At 41.0% G+C, this 18,765-nt stretch overlaps 2 protein-coding genes across 15 annotated transcripts in view; one reads left to right on the top strand and one right to left on the bottom strand.

Moving 5' to 3' along the window:
* Positions 1 to 7,937, top strand: part of mapk10 (mitogen-activated protein kinase 10) — a 64,801-nt gene extending 56,864 nt beyond the window's left edge. For 6 of the 9 annotated variants that reach the window (XM_058414740.1, XM_058414742.1, XM_058414741.1 and 3 more), the window contains one exon: positions 2,456 to 7,937. In XM_058414740.1, coding sequence (XP_058270723.1) covers positions 2,456 to 2,598 — 143 coding nt within the window. In that variant the 3' untranslated portion in view covers positions 2,599 to 7,937. Of the gene's footprint in view, positions 1 to 2,450 lie in introns of all 9 variants that reach the window. The other 3 variants (XM_058414745.1, XM_058414746.1, XM_058414747.1) reach the window with 3 other exon arrangements.
* Positions 7,938 to 17,865: 9,928 nt separating this feature from the next.
* Positions 17,866 to 18,765, bottom strand: part of arhgap24 (Rho GTPase activating protein 24) — an 81,445-nt gene continuing 80,545 nt past the window's right edge. For all 6 annotated transcript variants that reach the window (XM_058414732.1, XM_058414734.1, XM_058414733.1 and 3 more), the window contains one exon: positions 17,866 to 18,684. In XM_058414732.1, the coding sequence (XP_058270715.1) occupies positions 18,441 to 18,684 (244 nt within the window). In that variant the 3' untranslated portion in view covers positions 17,866 to 18,440. The remainder of the gene's footprint in view (positions 18,685 to 18,765) is intronic.

The raw sequence follows: 18,765 nt of genomic DNA, 5'->3' as shown, positions 1-18,765 counted from the left end.
CTCATTAGTTTGACCTGTTATTTAATATTATCTCATATATTTCCGTATTTAGATTATTTATCTATTTATTTATTTATTTGTTTGTTTGTTTGTTTGTTTGTTTGGTTTTTTTTTTATTTTTTTTTTATTTTAATTTTCCTTCCTTCTTTCTTTTTTTCTTAGATTTCTTTTCCTTTCTTCATTCTTTTGTCTATCATTACTTCTTTAATTGTTATTTAATTGCTTTTGGCTTTTCTGATTTAGTATCTAATTATTTTGTCCATTTATCTCATTATTTTTTTTTATTTTTTATTTTTATTTATTTATATTCTCATTTAATATCTCACTATTTCGACTCTATTAGCATGTTATTATCTCATTAATTACAGAAATCTAATCATATTCATGTAATCGATCGTCTTTTCGCCTTTGACGTTGGCAAAATGTAGGATTTAATGAATATTTTTAAACACAATCAGCCAGAACACTGACTCTCTCTTAAAATCTTGCAGAGTGGACATTTCGCCATCGCTGATTTTCTGACCCATTTCCTGTCCCATTTATTTCCTGTCCTGAAGCTCTCTTGCTGTTTTGAGAGCAGACCGGTGGTGAGGAGGCAGGGCTGGTGTTTATCTCACAGTGCATCAGCTCCATCTAGTGTCTCTGCGTCTCATCGGCGTCTCACAAATTCACGTTTTGAGCCGATCCGGTCCGATCCGGTCCGACCCGATTTAGCAAGAGTGGAGAGCGAGGCGCTTCGGATTAGCTCTGAGAACTGACAGCCTCAGAAATAAGCAGTAGCATTATACCTGCAGTGTCATTTAATCAAAAAATGAACAGGAAGATTGATTCAGTTCATTTGTTGCGTTAGGTTTTAGTCACTGAATCAAATAAATATAGTTTCTTAAACAAATAGTGTGTTCCTCTGTGGTAAAAAGTCATCATTTACTTTAAAAATTTACCTTTTCCAAAAATATCTCACTTTGTATTTACATTAAATTAGCAAGAATCCGTTTAAGAGTTGAAGAGTCGACTCTTACAGGTGAGCTGAATCAAATCATTTGATTCACTGATTCACTGATTCACTGACCTGATCAGATCCATAGCAGATAACAGAATCCGAACATCTCCAGGACTTTTTTTATTTTATTGAGCAGTCACGACTCTCAGAGTTCGGCGGTTTGTCCTTCATCGTTACCGAGTCTGTTGCACTCGTCTCTGTTTTATCATTTGTTGTCGTGTTTCAGTCGTTCATCACATCACTGACTCTTACACTGTGACAGTTATTGTATGAAAATATTGTGAGGCCTCGGAGAACATTCCGGCATTTGAGGGGAAAAATGTGGATTCTCAGATAAATAAAACATAAAAAATGGTTTATTTGAACTATTGCAAAGATCGAGTCCCAACAACGCCACAGCTGGAGACCAAATGAGCAAATGATTGGCTGTTCACTGTGAGTGGGAGGGGCTTACTGTCTCTCTCTCTCTCTCTCTCTCTCTCTCTCTCTTTCTCTCCCTCTCTCTCTCCTGCAGTGCTGCCTCTCTCTCTTTCTTTCTCTCTTTCACCCTCTCTCCTCTCCTTCCCACCCTTCCTCCCTCCTACTCTCTCTCTGTCTCTCTCTCTTACTGTCCCTTCCTCTCACTCTTTCTTTCTCTCTTTCACCCTCTCTCCTCTCCTCTCCTAACCCACCCCCCTTACTCTCCCTCTCTTTCTTTCTTTCTCTCTTTCACCCTCTCTCCTCTCCTCTCCTTCCCACCCTTCCTCCCTCCCTCCTTCTCTCTCTCTTTCTTTCTTTCACCCTCTCTCCTCTCCTCTCCTTCCCACCATTCCTCCCTCCTACTCTCTCTCTCTCTCTCTCTCTCTCTCTCTCTCTCGCTCTCTCTCTCTTACTCTCCCTTCCTCTCACTCTTTCTTTCTCTTTCACCCTCTCTCCTCTCCTCTCCTTCCCACCCTTCCTCCCTCCCTCCCTCTCTCTCTCTCTCTCTCTCTCTCTCTCTCTGTCTTACTCTTCCTCTTTCTTTCTCTCTTTCACCCTCTCTCCTCTCCTCTCCTCTCCTTCCCACCCTTCCTCCCTCCTTCTCTCTCTCTCTCTCTCTCTCTCTCTCTCTCCCTTTCACCCTCTCTCCTCTCCTTACCACCCTCCCCCCCCCCTTCTGTCAGTCACAGTGAAACTGACCAATCATGGGCTTCTGTAGTCTCATGTATGTGGCAGAGGGCAGAGTGCGCTGTATTAGCAGAGGGAAAAGACGCAGCTGACATGCTAATTATCCAAAAGGAAAACTAAATAATATTATTAGCACACTCGTCTTTCTAGATCGTTCTCGTCAACACTTTTGACACGAGAGACCACGATCTGATAATGTCGTAAATCTCGATGCACGACGAAGACATGTGACACGAGTCTGTCCTTCCCTTCCGTCCACTATTTTCGTTATAACCATTTCCTCCTCTCCGCTCCTTCCCCGTAGCACAGGTGCAGCCGTGAACAGCAGCGAAAGCCTCCCACCGTCCTCGTCCGTCAACGACATCTCGTCCATGAGCACCGACCAGACCCTGGCCTCCGACACGGACAGCAGCCTGGAGACCTCGGCCGGGCCGCTCGGCTGCTGCAGGTGACTAACCGCCTGCCTGCGCAACCCCGCCTTCTTTAGGAGGTGATCCGAATGATTCGCGAAAAAGAGAAAAAACCCACCTATCTGACACCTATCCGATCCACTACTCTCTCTGCAAAAAGAAGCTCCGATATTCTCATTGTAATCCGCAGATCGGATTCGATTTAACGATAAATTTAGGAATAACTTCACAGGAATTTCCTGTCAGTCATAAAGCCTGCATTATTCTTCAAAGCAAAATGGAACAAAGAAAAAAAAATAAAACGATGTATGTGTATGTTTATGAATCCCTCACTAGTTGCTTTGCTTTATTCTCCCTTCATATGGAAAAAATGATGATAATAATAATAATTATAATAATGTAATGCTTACCGAGGCATCTCTGTGAAGTGTGCGTTATTCCGTGACCCTGGATGATCCCGAGTAAACCGCAAGCTTTCTGTGCTCCTTCAGTCCATGTGGCAAGGTGGGCTTTTGTGTTTCTCGCTACTCCAATATATAAATATATATATAAATATAAATATAAATATCATTTTCCCCCGTTATACCACGGATTCGTTTGCGCCGAACCTCTTTAACCAGCCGACTTTGACCCGAAGACGATTTTCTGTTTTTTTCCCTCGGGTGTGAACATAAAAAATAACCCCGGAATCTCTTGTAAATATGTAATTCTGTACAGCTGCAAGGCACGAATGGGACTGACGGCCAGTATCGGGAGTTGTCTTGCGCACCTTGCCACATCACCGCTTTCACCTTTAGTTGCCCTTTGCCTGTAGTCTTCTTGCATGACCAGAGGTAAAACTAACTAAATAAATAAATAAAACGCTGAATATGAGCATAACCCAGTATATTTGTATACCGTGTAAGAAAATCCGAGAAATCTGCTGGAAGCTGCGAGGGAAACGGAACGTGTGTACGCTGGCGTATTTAGCGCTCGCGTGTGTGTCCTTGTGTTCTGCAGGAAGCCATTGCAAGGGAACAAGTCACAAGTCCATCGGGGTTGCCAGGACTGTAGTTTTTCCACCAGTGACGGCTAGTTTTACAGGTTTAAGAATCATTTCTGTTGTAGATTTATCACAAATATTACAGGGAAGAGATACGTGTAGGAAATGTGCACCTGGCAGCCCTGACCTCCATCCTTAGTTTTTCCATTATGATTTTTTTTTCACAGTTCAGGTGCATCTACACGTCTTCACGTTTTCCTCCGAGCGTGTCGAGTGCCCTACAAGCATGCACGGATTCGGTCCACCTTACTCGCTGCTTTGCATGTCTGACCTTGTCCCCTGACCTTCGACACCTCGGATCGGTCCTCTTGCGGCTGTTGCATGTTCAGGGAAAAGTCCTTTTTCTTTTCGTACTCCGGAACGAGCGGCGCGTCGACGATACCTCTTAGCTTCCCATTCGAAATCGTTTCATTTCATCCTTCCTGATGCACGTCCATCCGAACATCCATCTTTTCCATCTCGTCCGAACGGAATCCCAAACGGACCTTACTACCTAAACTGAAAGAAGTGGGATTTATTTACTGAACGCATGCGTTTGCCTGAATTCGGGTAGTGCCTTTGAAATAATGCAGTTTCCTCTTATTTATCCAAAATAATTCCAAGAGCAGTGAAGCGAGCGTGGAGGCAGGTTCGGGGCGAGGTTGCACAGGCGGCGGCTCTGTGGCATTTCTGAACACTGCAGGTAATTCCGAGCTGTTGTCGTACGTTGGCGGTGCCTGGTTTGTCGGGTCTCTTCCTTCTTCTAACCTCTTTGTCTAAGTATGCACATAATCACCAGATCTGGATAAAAAAAAAGATCTCATCTCCTTCCCTGTCCTGTGAAAATAAAGAAAAAAGAATGAACCCTGACATATAATTGTTGCATTTCTAAATAATGTATTGTAAATGAAACCTCAACCTTTACTCACGCGCCTGATGTTTTTTGTTTTCTTTCTTTTCAGTTCTAGGTTAATGATAAGCCTTATTCAATAAATGTCATGAAGTACACAGTAAAATAATGGATCATAGAATTTTTGGTTTTGTACCTGTACTTGTCTGATTTGACCTGTGTACCGAATCATTTTAATAAAGGAATGAAACGCACATTTTTTTGTTTGCTTATAACCATGGTTCAAATGATTAGAGATGTTTATGATTCCTAATAATGTTCATTTTTTTTCAGCTGTGTTTTCCTTTCACTGAATTTTACATAACTGTCATGAAGTACACTCACAGGTCTCTTCAGACCCTGATGGTGACATCTCTACTTAATTAAAAATAATTTGTGGCCAGCAAACCCTGTAATGTGTGGGAATGAGATAATTATCTCATAGCCCTGTCTAATTATAAATAAATCATGGCCTCTACTTACTAAAGCAAGGAAATGTGATCATTCATTCATAACCACCACTTAGTAAAAGAAAGGACACGAGATCATTAACTCGTACGAAAGTAAAGGAACGAGATAATTATCTTTTAAATTTGGCGTAGTGATGCAGAATAACGAGATAAATAAAACACTTAATAGTGCAGGAAAATGAGATAATTTATTAACCACCATTGCTTAGTAAAGTAAAGGAAATGAGATAATTAACTCGTAACTATGTCTTACTAAAGTAAGGAAACGAGATAATTATATTTTATCCGTGGCTTAGTGATGCAGAAGAATGAGATAATTTATTCATAACCACTGCTTTGTAAAGTAAAGGAACAAGATAATTATCTTTTATCCATGGCTTAGTGATGTAAAAAACAAGATAATTAAATCACTAGTTAATAATGCAAGAAAATGAAATAATTAAGGCATCACCATTGCTTAGTAAAGTAGAGGAAATGAGATAATTAAATCATAACTATGATTTACTAAAGTAAAGGAAATGAGATAATTGTCTTTTATCCGTGGCTTAGACGCAAAAGATTGAGATGATTAAATCGCTTAATAATGCAAGAAAATGAGATAATTGAGTCGTCACCATGGATTTGTAAAGTACAGGAGTGAGATGATTTAATCGTAGCAATAACTTATGTGAGAGGATGAGATAAATAAAAGATGGCCACTATTTAGTAACACAAAGGAAGTTATAGCCATAACTTGACAGCATAAGGAAATGACATCATTAAGAAGATCAAGTAAGAAGTCGCTATGAACATGTAACATGACGGAGTGATATAACTAACTCAAAACTGAGAATAATTTGGGGAAATTAGATAATTAGGTCAGCAAGAGAATGAGTTAGGCCATTGCTATTACTTACAGTAGAAACTGGAGAGAATGAGATAATGAGGACATGGTCCCTACTTAGAACATGAGATAATAAAATAATTAGGACATGGCCACTACAGTAAACACAAGAGAATGAGATAATTAGGACATGGCCACCACTTAGTAACACGACAGAATGAGATAATTAGGTCATGGACACTACTTAGTGACAGAGGACAATGAGATAATTAGGACATAGCTATTATTTAGTAACAGTAAATCACTGACATAATTAGGTCAAGGCTATTACTAAGGTACTGCTACTTAGTAACATGAAACAATGAGATAATTAGGTCACTGAAGGAACATGAAGGAACGAGATAATTAAGTAATGTGAATAATAAGATAATTAAGTCGTATCCATGACAAAGTAACATGAGGAAATGAGATAATTTGAGTAACTAAGTCAGGAACTAAGACTCGGCATTGATGAAATAAAAAAGATGCTGAAAACTAGAACCCAAGAACCTGAACTCGAGACAGGAGGCAGAACACGATCCGGACTGAGGTACAAAGAGCTAAACACAAACACTTGACGCTGAGGTGCTAACAATCTGGACTGAAAGGCAGTGCATGCTCGTTGTGTTGAGTCCTCGGTGTACACGTGGCGTTTATTCAGGGTTCTACAGAAACCGCCGTACCACACGTAACTGCTGTATGTGCAGAAAATAATAACACAGTGTACATGTAAACTTCTCTAAACTACTGAACCAGACAAATGGCAGCTTTCTTCCCTTTCCACGTGTGTAGCGGTTACTGCAAAACCCTGTATACACGTGACATGTGAACTTGCATAACACATGACCAGGTCATCTTATTCAAACTAATAAAAAACGCTCTTGTTCTCACACATCACTAAATTGTTTTAATTTAAAAGTGTTGAGAAGTCTGTTTCGGGGCTTTAAGATTTAAAATGAATACAAACATCACATATCATAATATATCACATTTTGACAACAATTTTAATTGGGCCCAATGTTGAACCCTGAGGAATACCTAAGATTTTTGTTTTTTTCTTCTTGTTGTTGTTGTTTCTCTTGTTTTTCTGTTTTTCTTGGTAATGTGTGTGTGTAGAAAAAAATGTATTGTTAATTCTGAAGATAAAAACAAATGTAGAGGCCAAACAAACATCTGTAATTGACTTATTTCCGCAATTTATTTTTATTTCTTAGACGTTTCTTAGCAGTACAAAACCGAGCGCTCGTTCCAGAAACTCAGCACTTTCAAGGAACCTCTCCAGACCTCTACAAGTGAAATAACTGAGCATTTTCCTTTAACGCCGTTCACACCATCATATATCTTTCTATTTATTTCTTTAGTGCGTGGCCAGTCAAAGATGTGCAGCATTCTGTTGTAAATACTGAGATTTCAAACACTGACCATGATACGAAGGTGCCGATATTTTGCTTTGGCTTTTTATCCGACAAATTACATGAATGAAAGTGATCACACTGTGAAGGGTTCTGAGAGGTGTCCAGGCTATAAATGGAACACTTTTTCAACAGGGTGTACACACACACACACACACACACACAGTATAGTAGTGTTTGTGTTTCAACTGTAACTCGTTGTAAACTGTTCTGTTGTGTATTCAATTTGATTCGTTAGATTAGGATGAGACCAATGTGGTACTTTTTCACCATTCATTTTTACCTCACACACACACACACACACACATGTATTAACACTGGGGTCAGAAACAGGGTTTTCCAAATGTTCTATATATTTCTCCTAAACCGTGCCACACAAATATAATCTGAAGTTTTATAAAAAACGATTCATTCGTACCATGGGTCACGTGTCTGAGGCACACTGCTCCAAACAAACCAGACAAACGTTTGTTTCTAGGCTTTGCCTCCTTCCCTTCGTTTGTACGTCAGTGTTTTTCCTGGATGATATTTGGCCTCCAGAATTGAATGACAAGTTTTGTGGTTATAACGTTCGATGTCATCTAATATTTATTGTTTTTATTTATTTATTTATTTTCCATCTTGGCTCTAAGCTGCTGTTTTTTGTTTTTTCTTTTTCATTCCAAACAAAAAGGAGCATCTGTTGCTTTATCAGGCATGACAAAAATAAAACTTGGTTGTAATCACGCCGATTTAAGAGCTGCTGTTATTTAAGACACACACAGCCACGACTGGCTTCGCTCAACCTTCACCTGCTTGCTGTTTCACTGAAACCTTCCATTCCTTCTTGTCTTTAGCCACAAAGACCTCAGGATCCTCCTCCTCCTCCTCCTCCTCCTCATCCTCATATCGGTGCTGGAAGCCTGCTTCCTGTTTTCTCCATAAGATTAATTTCTAAGATGTTGGAGGACATGAGGACCAGAGGTTTTACTGTAAAATATTACCTTTAACTGAAAGATCATTTGTTGTGGACAAGCATGATGTTTTCAGCTTGATTTTAAACATGATCTGATTTATTTTGTTTTATTTAATCTCTAATAATAATAATAATAATAATAATAATAATAATAATAATAATAATAATAATAATACTGTGGTAATTTGAGGTCAGAAACCAACACAGCAATACAGACAGCATTTTTTCTTTAAAGCAACCATCACAATCACACAGTAAAGCTCTCAGTGCAGACAGGAGGAGGATCTTCTAAACGTACGTGTGTGAGGTGTTTCTGTGAATTTCAGAACTCTCACAGTGACGTGAAATTCAACTGATTAAAACACACACACACACACACTCTTTGACTCTCTCTCTCTCTGTCTTTCTCTCTCTCTTTCTTTCTCACACACACACACACACACACACACTCCTTCTCTCTTTTTGTTTTGTGTGAGACGGATAAATCTGATGGCATTTTTTCGTTCTCTTGTTAAAGATCAGATTAAAATCCAAGCAGAAAAAGTAACCAAAGTACTGAGGAAAAAACATTCTAAAGATACTCTGTGTATAAATGGATATATGTGTGTGGTTGAAAATAAACACTCTCTTTGACCCTGGAATTGGGGACTTCCTTTTCTTGAGTTTGTGTTCAATCAACTTTCCTACATTACCCATAATGCCCTGCTGAGAGCCATGCAGTGGGATTTAACCCAAGACAGCGATGCGGCAGCGCTTTAGTTTTTCAATCTCTCCGGATTTCACACCTCCACGTCTTTACAGATCTTCTGTTCGGAGCGCTAACGCCATCATGCTCGCCGTCTAGGCGAGATGTCTCTCTCTCTGAGTCCTGTAGCTGCTCATCCACAGCAGAAACCAGGCACTGAATCTGTCATATACGGTTATCGGATTTAAATTTTAACTCTATTTAGAAGAATTATTTAAAAATTAACCACATTCTTTCAGCTAGAATGAAATTCTGTCTGCTGCCTCATTCCAGACAGACAGACAGACAGACAGACAGACAGACAGACAGACAGACAGACAGACAGATAGATAGATAGATAGATAGATAGATAGATAGATAGATAGATAGATAGATAGATAGATAGATAGATTGATAGACAGACCCTCTTCGTCAAACTCAAAGCTCAAATCCTTACGCTTGTCCATTTTTCCTGCTTCTAACATCAACTTTGAGGACAAAATGTTGACTTGCTGCCTGATATATCCCACCCACTAACAGGTGCCATGATGAGGAGATACTCAGTAATAATCACTTCACTTGATACTGCTCATAATGTTATGCCTGAACTGACTAATAATCTGCAGTAACACTTTTTGATCAGAGAGGGCGACATTTCCACATCTCACCTCCTGTAGCTTTAAACAAGGCTTTGTTTAAATACTCGACTGCTTTTCCAGGCCCGAGTAAACCGAAGCATAGAGGCTGCCTGCCCGTGGTGCTTTCTTTTCAACTATGTCTTCCCAAAATCCCTTCCCATGGTGTTAATGAAGCCTATTTTAATTTGAATCCTTCTCTTGCCTCCAGCAGGATGCCGCCATCTTTTGAGCCTTTTCCCATTCAAAAAACAGAAGGAAACTGAACCCGAGCCAAAGAATACATCACAAAGGACTAAATAATATGGCATTATGTACACTTTGGGTTTGTGTTCTTTGGATCAAGCGTGGCGTGAAAATATTCCTGGATGCTTTCCCTTCTGTAACGGCTCGGAGGGGAACTCGCGGGCCGATGGCTGGCTGTCAGGCTGCTCTAAGCCTATTATCTGTGAGTGAAAGGTGCAGAGAGAGGGATTTTTTCTTTCTTTTTTTCTTGAGACGAAGCATTCCTCGAGTCCTGAACAGGCGATGTGACAACAAGCTCTTCTCTGAACACTTGGATGAAAAGGTGACTGGGTTCCTGCTCTCTATACCGTGTGTTATGTGCAGTAGAAATGTAATCAGGGGTGTTGTGGAGGAGAGAAGAAGAAAGGTCTGGAGAGGAGAGGAGAGGAGAGGAGAGAAGAAGAGAGGAAAGGAGAGAGGAGAGGAGAAGAGAGAGGAGAGGAGAGGAGAAGAGAGGAGGGGAGAGGAGAAGAGTGGAGAGGAGAAGAGAGAAGAGGAGAGGAGAGGAGAAGAGTGGAGAGGAGAAGAGAGAAGAGGAGAGGAGAAGAGGAGAGGACAGGAGAAAAGAGAAGAGGAGAGGAGCAGAGAGGAGAGGAGTAGGAAAGAGGGATTCTGCTTGTTTTGGTAGAAACGAGTGCAAGAACAAGGAATCAGTCAGATTCCTCCAACATTTAGTCAGTTTACACTGAACAGATGGATCCATATGAGATTCAGATAGATAGATCTGATCAATCCCACACATGTCTACAGATCTCTGATCAATCCCACACATGTCTACAGATCTCTGATCAATCCCACATACTCCTACAGATATCTGATCAATCCCACACACTCCTACAGAAATCTGATCAACCCCACACACTCATACAGAAATCTGATCAATCCCACACACTCCTACAGATCTCTGATCAATCCCACACACTCATACAGAAATCTGATCAATCCCACACACTCATACAGAAATCTGATCAATCCCACACACTCATACAGAAATCTGATCAATCCCACACACTCATACAGAAATCTGATCAATCCCACACACTCCTACAGATCTCTGATCAATCCCACACACTCATACAGAAATCTGATCAATCCCACACACTCATACAGAAATCTGATCAACCCCACACACTCCTACAGATATCTGATCAATCCCACACACTCCTACAGATATCTGATCAATCCCGACCACTCCTGCAGAAATCTGATCAATCCTGCACACTTCTATAGAAATCTGATCAATCCCACACACTCCTACAGAAATCTGATCAATCCCACACACTCCTACAGAAATCTGATCAATCCCACACACTCCTACAGAAATCTGATCAATCCCGACCACTCCTGCAGAAATCTGATCAATCCCACACACTCCTACAGAAATCTGATCAATCCCACACAATCCTACAGATATCTGATCAATCCCACACACTCCTACAGATATCTGTTCAATCCCACACAATCCTACAGATATCTGATCAATCCCACACACTCCTACAGATATCTGTTCAATCCCACACAATCCTACAGATATCTGATCAATCCCACACACTCCTACAGATATCTGATCAATCCCAATCACTCCTACAGATATCTGATCAACCCCACACACATACAGAAATCTGATCAATCCCACACACTCCTACAGAAATCTGATCAATCCCACACACTCCTACAGAAATCTGATCAATCCTGCACACTCCTACAGAAATCTGATCAATCCCACACACTCCTACAGAAATCTGATCAACCCCACACACATACAGAAATCTGATCAATCCCACATACTCCTACAGAAATCTGATCAATCCCACACACTCCTACAGAAATCTGATCAATCCTGCACACTCCTACAGAAATCTGATCAATCCCACACACTCCTACAGATATCTGATCAATCCCACACACTCCTACAGAAATCTGATCAATCCCACACACTCCTACAGAAATCTGATCAATCCCACACACTCCTACAGAAATCTGATCAATCCCACACACTCCTACAGAAATCTGATCAATCCCACACACTCCTACAGATATCTGATCAACCCCACACACTCCTACAGAAATCTGATCAATCCCACATACTCCTACAGAAATCTGATCAATCCCACACACTCCTACAGAAATCTGATCAATCCCACACACTCCTACAGAAATCTGATCAATCCCGACCACTCCTACAGATATCTGATCAATCCCACACACTCCTACAGAAATCTGATCAATCCCACACACTCCTACAGAAATCTGATCAATCCCGACCACTCCTACAGATATCTGATCAATCCCACACACTCCTGAAGATATCTGATCAATCCCACACACTCCTACAGAAATCTGATCAATCCCGACCACTCCTACAGATATCTGATCAATCCCACACACTCCTACAGATATCTGATCAATCCCACACACTCCTACAGATATCTGATCAATCCCACACACTCCTACAGATATCTGATCAATCCTGCACACTCCTACAGATATCTGATCAATCCCACACACTCCTACAGATATCTGATCAATCCCACACACTCCTACAGATATCTGATCAATCCCACACACTCCTACAGAAATCTGATCAATCCCACACACTCCTACAGAAATCTGATCAATCCCACACACTCCTACAGAAATCTGATCAATCCCACATACTCCTACAGAAATCTGATCAATCCCACACACTCCTACAGATATCTGATCAATCCCACACACTCCTACAGATATCTGATCAATCCCGACCACTCCTGCAGAAATCTGATCAATCCTGCACACTTCTATAGAAATCTGATCAATCCTGCACACTCCTACAGATATCTGATCAATCCCACACACTCCTACAGAAATCTGATCAATCCCACACACTCCTACAGAAATCTGATCAATCCCACACACTCCTACAGATATCTGATCAATCCCGACCACTCCTGCAGAAATCTGATCAATCCTGCACACTTCTATAGAAATCTGATCAATCCTGCACACTCCTACAGATATCTGATCAATCCCACACACTCCTACAGAAATCTGATCAATCCCACACACTCCTACAGAAATCTGATCAATCCCACACACTCCTACAGATATCTGATCAACCCCACACACTCATACAGAAATCTGATCAATCCCACATACTCCTACAGAAATCTGATCAATCCCACACACTCCTACAGAAATCTGATCAATCCCACACACTCCTACAGATATCTGATCAATCCCACACACTCCTACAGAAATCTGATCAATCCCACACACTCCTACAGATATCTGATAAATCCCACACACTCCTACAGATATCTGATCAATCCCACACACTCCTACAGAAATCTGATCAATCCCGCACACTCCTGAAGATATCTGATCAATCCTGCACACTCCTACAGATATCTGATCAATCCCAATCACTCCTACAGATATCTGATCAACCCCACACACTCATACAGAAATCTGATCAATCCCACACACTCCTACAGAAATCTGATCAATCCCACACACTCCTACAGAAATCTGATCAATCCTGCACACTCCTACAGAAATCTGATCAATCCCACACACTCCTACAGAAATCTGATCAACCCCACACACATACAGAAATCTGATCAATCCCACATACTCCTACAGAAATCTGATCAATCCCACACACTCCTACAGAAATCTGATCAATCCTGCACACTCCTACAGAAATCTGATCAATCCCACACACTCCTACAGATATCTGATCAATCCCACACACTCCTACAGAAATCTGATCAATCCCACACACTCCTACAGAAATCTGATCAATCCCACACACTCCTACAGAAATCTGATCAATCCCACACACTCCTACAGATATCTGATCAACCCCACACACTCATACAGAAATCTGATCAATCCCACATACTCCTACAGAAATCTGATCAATCCCACACACTCCTACAGAAATCTGATCAATCCCACACACTCCTACAGAAATCTGATCAATCCCACACACTCCTACAGATATCTGATCAATCCCACACACTCCTACAGAAATCTGATCAATCCCACACACTCCTACAGAAATCTGATCAATCCCGACCACTCCTACAGATATCTGATCAATCCCACACACTCCTACAGAAATCTGATCAATCCCACACACTCCTACAGAAATCTGATCAATCCCGACCACTCCTACAGATATCTGATCAATCCCACACACTCCTACAGATATCTGATCAATCCCACACACTCCTACAGATATCTGATCAATCCCACACACTCCTACAGATATCTGATCAATCCTGCACACTCCTACAGATATCTGATCAATCCCACACACTCCTACAGATATCTGATCAATCCCACACACTCCTACAGATATCTGATCAATCCCACACACTCCTACAGAAATCTGATCAATCCCACACACTCCTACAGAAATCTGATCAATCCCACACACTCCTACAGAAATCTGATCAATCCCACATACTCCTACAGAAATCTGATCAATCCCACACACTCCTACAGATATCTGATCAATCCCACACACTCCTACAGATATCTGATCAATCCCGACCACTCCTGCAGAAATCTGATCAATCCTGCACACTTCTATAGAAATCTGATCAATCCTGCACACTCCTACAGATATCTGATCAATCCCACACACTCCTACAGAAATCTGATCAATCCCACACACTCCTACAGAAATCTGATCAATCCCACACACTCCTACAGATATCTGATCAATCCCGACCACTCCTGCAGAAATCTGATCAATCCTGCACACTTCTATAGAAATCTGATCAATCCTGCACACTCCTACAGATATCTGATCAATCCCACACACTCCTACAGAAATCTGATCAATCCCACACACTCCTACAGAAATCTGATCAATCCCACACACTCCTACAGATATCTGATCAACCCCACACACTCATACAGAAATCTGATCAATCCCACATACTCCTACAGAAATCTGATCAATCCCACACACTCCTACAGAAATCTGATCAATCCCACACACTCCTACAGATATCTGATCAATCCCACACACTCCTACAGAAATCTGATCAATCCCACACACTCCTACAGAAATCTGATCAATCCCGACCACTCCTACAGATATCTGATCAATCCCACACACTCCTACAGAAATCTGATCAATCCCGCACACTCCTGAAGATATCTGATCAATCCCACACACTCCTACAGAAATCTGATCAATCCCACACACTCCTACAGAAATCTGATCAATCCCGACCACTCCTACAGATATCTGATCAATCCCACACACTCCTACAGAAATCTGATCAATCCCGACCACTCCTACAGATATCTGATCAATCCCACACACTCCTACAGAAATCTGATCAATCCCACACACTCCTACAGAAATCTGATCAATCCCACACACTCCTACAGAAATCTGATCAATCCCACACACTCCTACAGATATCTGATCAATCCCGACCACTCCTGCAGAAATCTGATCAATCCCACACACTCCTACAGATATCTGATCAATCCCACACACTCCTACAGAAATCTGATCAATCCCACACACTCCTACAGATATCTGATCAATCCCACACACTCCTACAGATATCTGATCAATCCCACACACTCCTACAGAAATCTGATCAATCCCACACACTCCTACAGATATCTGATCAATCCCACACACTCCTACAGATATCTGATCAATCCCACACACTCCTACAGATATCTGATCAATCCCACACACTCCTACAGATATCTGATCAATCCCACACACTCCTACAGAAATCTGATCAATCCCACACACTCCTGAAGATATCTGATCAATCCCACACACTCCTACAGAAATCTGATCAATCCCACACACTCCTACAGAAATCTGATCAATCCCGACCACTCCTACAGATATCTGATCAATCCCACACACTCCTACAGAAATCTGATCAATCCCACACACTCCTACAGATATCTGATCAATCCCACACACTCCTACAGATATCTGATCAATCCCACACACTCCTACAGATATCTGATCAATCCCACACACTCCTACAGATATCTGATCAATCCCACACACTCCTACAGAAATCTGATCAATCCCACACACTCCTACAGAAATCTGATCAATCCCACACACTCCTACAGATATCTGATCAATCCCACACACTCCTACAGAAATCTGATCAATCCCACACACTCCTACAGAAATCTGATCAATCCCACACACTCCTACAGAAATCTGATCAATCCCACACACTCCTACAGAAATCTGATCAATCCCACACACTCCTACAGAAATCTGATCAATCCCACACACTCCTACAGATATCTGATCAATCCCACACACTCCTACAGAAATCTGATCAATCCTGCACACTTCTACAGAAATCTGATCAATCCCACACACTCCTACAGATATCTGATCAATCCCACACACTCCTACAGTCCCACTTAAATTTCTTACTCGATGTCAGAGGCACTTATTAAGTTTATCCCTACAGGATCTGAAGGTTAGAATCTAAACTTAAAGAGACGCTGCTCCATCCACTTACTGTGAAGAAGTACTTAATGGACACCCTTCAGTTTCTCTTTACAGAAATATATCTGAGTAACTAAAACACATCCATTACGCTAATAACAAAAATCAACAACAAAGTCTGAGATTTTTAAATAATGTCACATAATTTAATTGGCATTGTACAGAGTGTCTGTGGCTACAGCAGGCTCAATAAAGCGTTGAGTAAAAATCCAAAACTGAGAGAATTATACGCACCTGAAAACACGTACAGGACGAAGAGATTCCATACAAGCATGAATCAGTATGATGTCCTGGGTATGTGCTGATAATCAGATCTACGATAAATCGCGAAATTCAACCACATTACAATGTTTTTCTCACTTCCTCTTTGTGTTCTTGGTTAGGTTAAAGATCAAAACCTTAAGGCTGCCAAAAAAACCCCAAAAACAAACAGAGACTCATTTGCGAATCACTTTCACTGAGTCATTAATGTGATTCAGTATCAACCATGCAACAAGTCATTCTTGACTGACTCCAGCACCTGAATACAGCCTTAATAGATGATTAAGCAGGTTTACATTATATCTGTATCTTTCTGATTCTACAGGTATGGCAAAGCTACTTTTGTGACTCATGAGTCATTGAATCTTTTCACTCAGGACTGAGATTTGTGGGATTCTACTCACTTTGTTAGAATCAGTGAGTCTTTTGGTCAGCTTTTGAGATTCACTCTACTAGGATTCACTAGGTTGGGGTTTCAGTGAATCGTTCACTCCTAAAAGCAATTCACTTGTCTCACGCTCAGTGGGTCAGCGTTTGATTCAGTGAATCATTCTTGTGAATTGGGGTTTGATTCAGTGAATCTTTAGGTCATTATTGAGATTCACTCTACTAGGATTCACTAGGTTGGGGTTTCTGTGAATCGTTCACTCCTGAAAGCGATTCACTCGTCTCACGCTCAGTGAGTCAGAGTTTCATTCAGTGAATCATTCTTTTGAATTGGGGATTGATTCAGCAAAACTTTTCAGTCATGATCAAGATTCACTTTTCTCTCATTAAGCATTTGATTCAGTAAATCTTTCAGTCATGACCAAGATTCTCTCCTCTTACATTCAGGGATCCAACGAATAAATCTGAAAATGAATCTAAATGAATCTTTTAATTTGAACGTTCATACATAACTCAAATGACTGATGATTGTGGGTGAGACAGATTTCTGATATTTGTTACCTACATCAGTTCCGTACCTTTAGTGCAAAATTAAAGAAGCAAACACCAAGCGTATATACATTCGGGGGTAATCTGATTGATTTTGTCTTAAACTATATTATACATACTAAAATGTGAATATCAGCACACACCCAACTGGATAACCTTTGACCCTCAGTAAAGAGAAAACAGCGTAAAAAGAGGGGACTGTTTCTGTGTACACAGTGTTTACCAGATGTTCTAAAATATCTGCAGGTCTTTCTCCATGCTTTTGGTCATGAACCAAATCCATAACAGACAGCATCAGCTTTCGTTTCAGTACCGTTTTGGCCAGAAAAAGCTAAGTGCAGGGCAAAAAGCTTGTTATATATATATATATTAAAAAAAGTGACACGTCAATAATCCTCAGTTTAAATATCAGACATACATTAAAATATTTCAGTTTGCTTTTTATACATACATCTGTTTTGCTTCAAAATTTTTCAGCATTGCTTTGCTTTATATACACAGAGTACACGAGGACACGGAACAAGGAAAGCGAGATCAAGGACATGATTTGGTTGGATCACAGATGAAGATGTGATGTTCTTGGTTCTTCTTCATGTAAAGCTCTAGTCTATTAAAAAGCTCACTAACCCATAATGCAACAGTTCTCTTATGTCCTTCTTTGGGTAAAGAAACATTCTCTAGTCCTCGAGGGGTCGAACATCATTTCCAAAGAACCCCTGACTCCCATCTTAGTTCCAAATGGTACGTTCCATCTCCCCAACATCTTCTCCTACTGTTACAATCTTATCACGTCGTCTTATCACGACTGGTCCAATTTTCACATTTTTGGCTCAGTGGGCTTCCTTTACTGACAGTTTGGTCACATTTGAAGCCTACACCTTCCCAGATTTCCACGTCCAAGTATCCAGTTCTTGGTATAGTCCTGCTCACTGGATCCAAATGGTGTTGGCTCTTTCTGGCCGGCGAGGATCAGCGGTCAGATCTCCGAACGTGGAGAAGAACTGCTCCATCTCCTTCTGCAGCATCTCGTTGCGCTTCTCGGCATCGTCTTTGGCGCGCTCTGCGTTACGCAGTTTGATCTCTACCATGGTGTACTTCTTGCGTTCCTGCTCCAGTTCCTCGTGTAGGTTCACCATCTCAGCTTCCAGCTCACCGTTACGCTGCTCCAGACTGTAATTTTATAACGAAGATAGATGTACGTTAAAACAGTCCAATGATAGCTAAACTGTCCATATGGGCATGGCCTAATAT

Source organism: Hemibagrus wyckioides, linkage group LG18 (assembly GCF_019097595.1).
Source record: "Hemibagrus wyckioides isolate EC202008001 linkage group LG18, SWU_Hwy_1.0, whole genome shotgun sequence".
NCBI classification, from domain to species: Eukaryota; Metazoa; Chordata; class Actinopteri; order Siluriformes; family Bagridae; genus Hemibagrus; species Hemibagrus wyckioides.
Note: the sequence above shows the minus strand (reverse complement) of the source record. Positions and strands in the feature narration are given on the sequence as shown.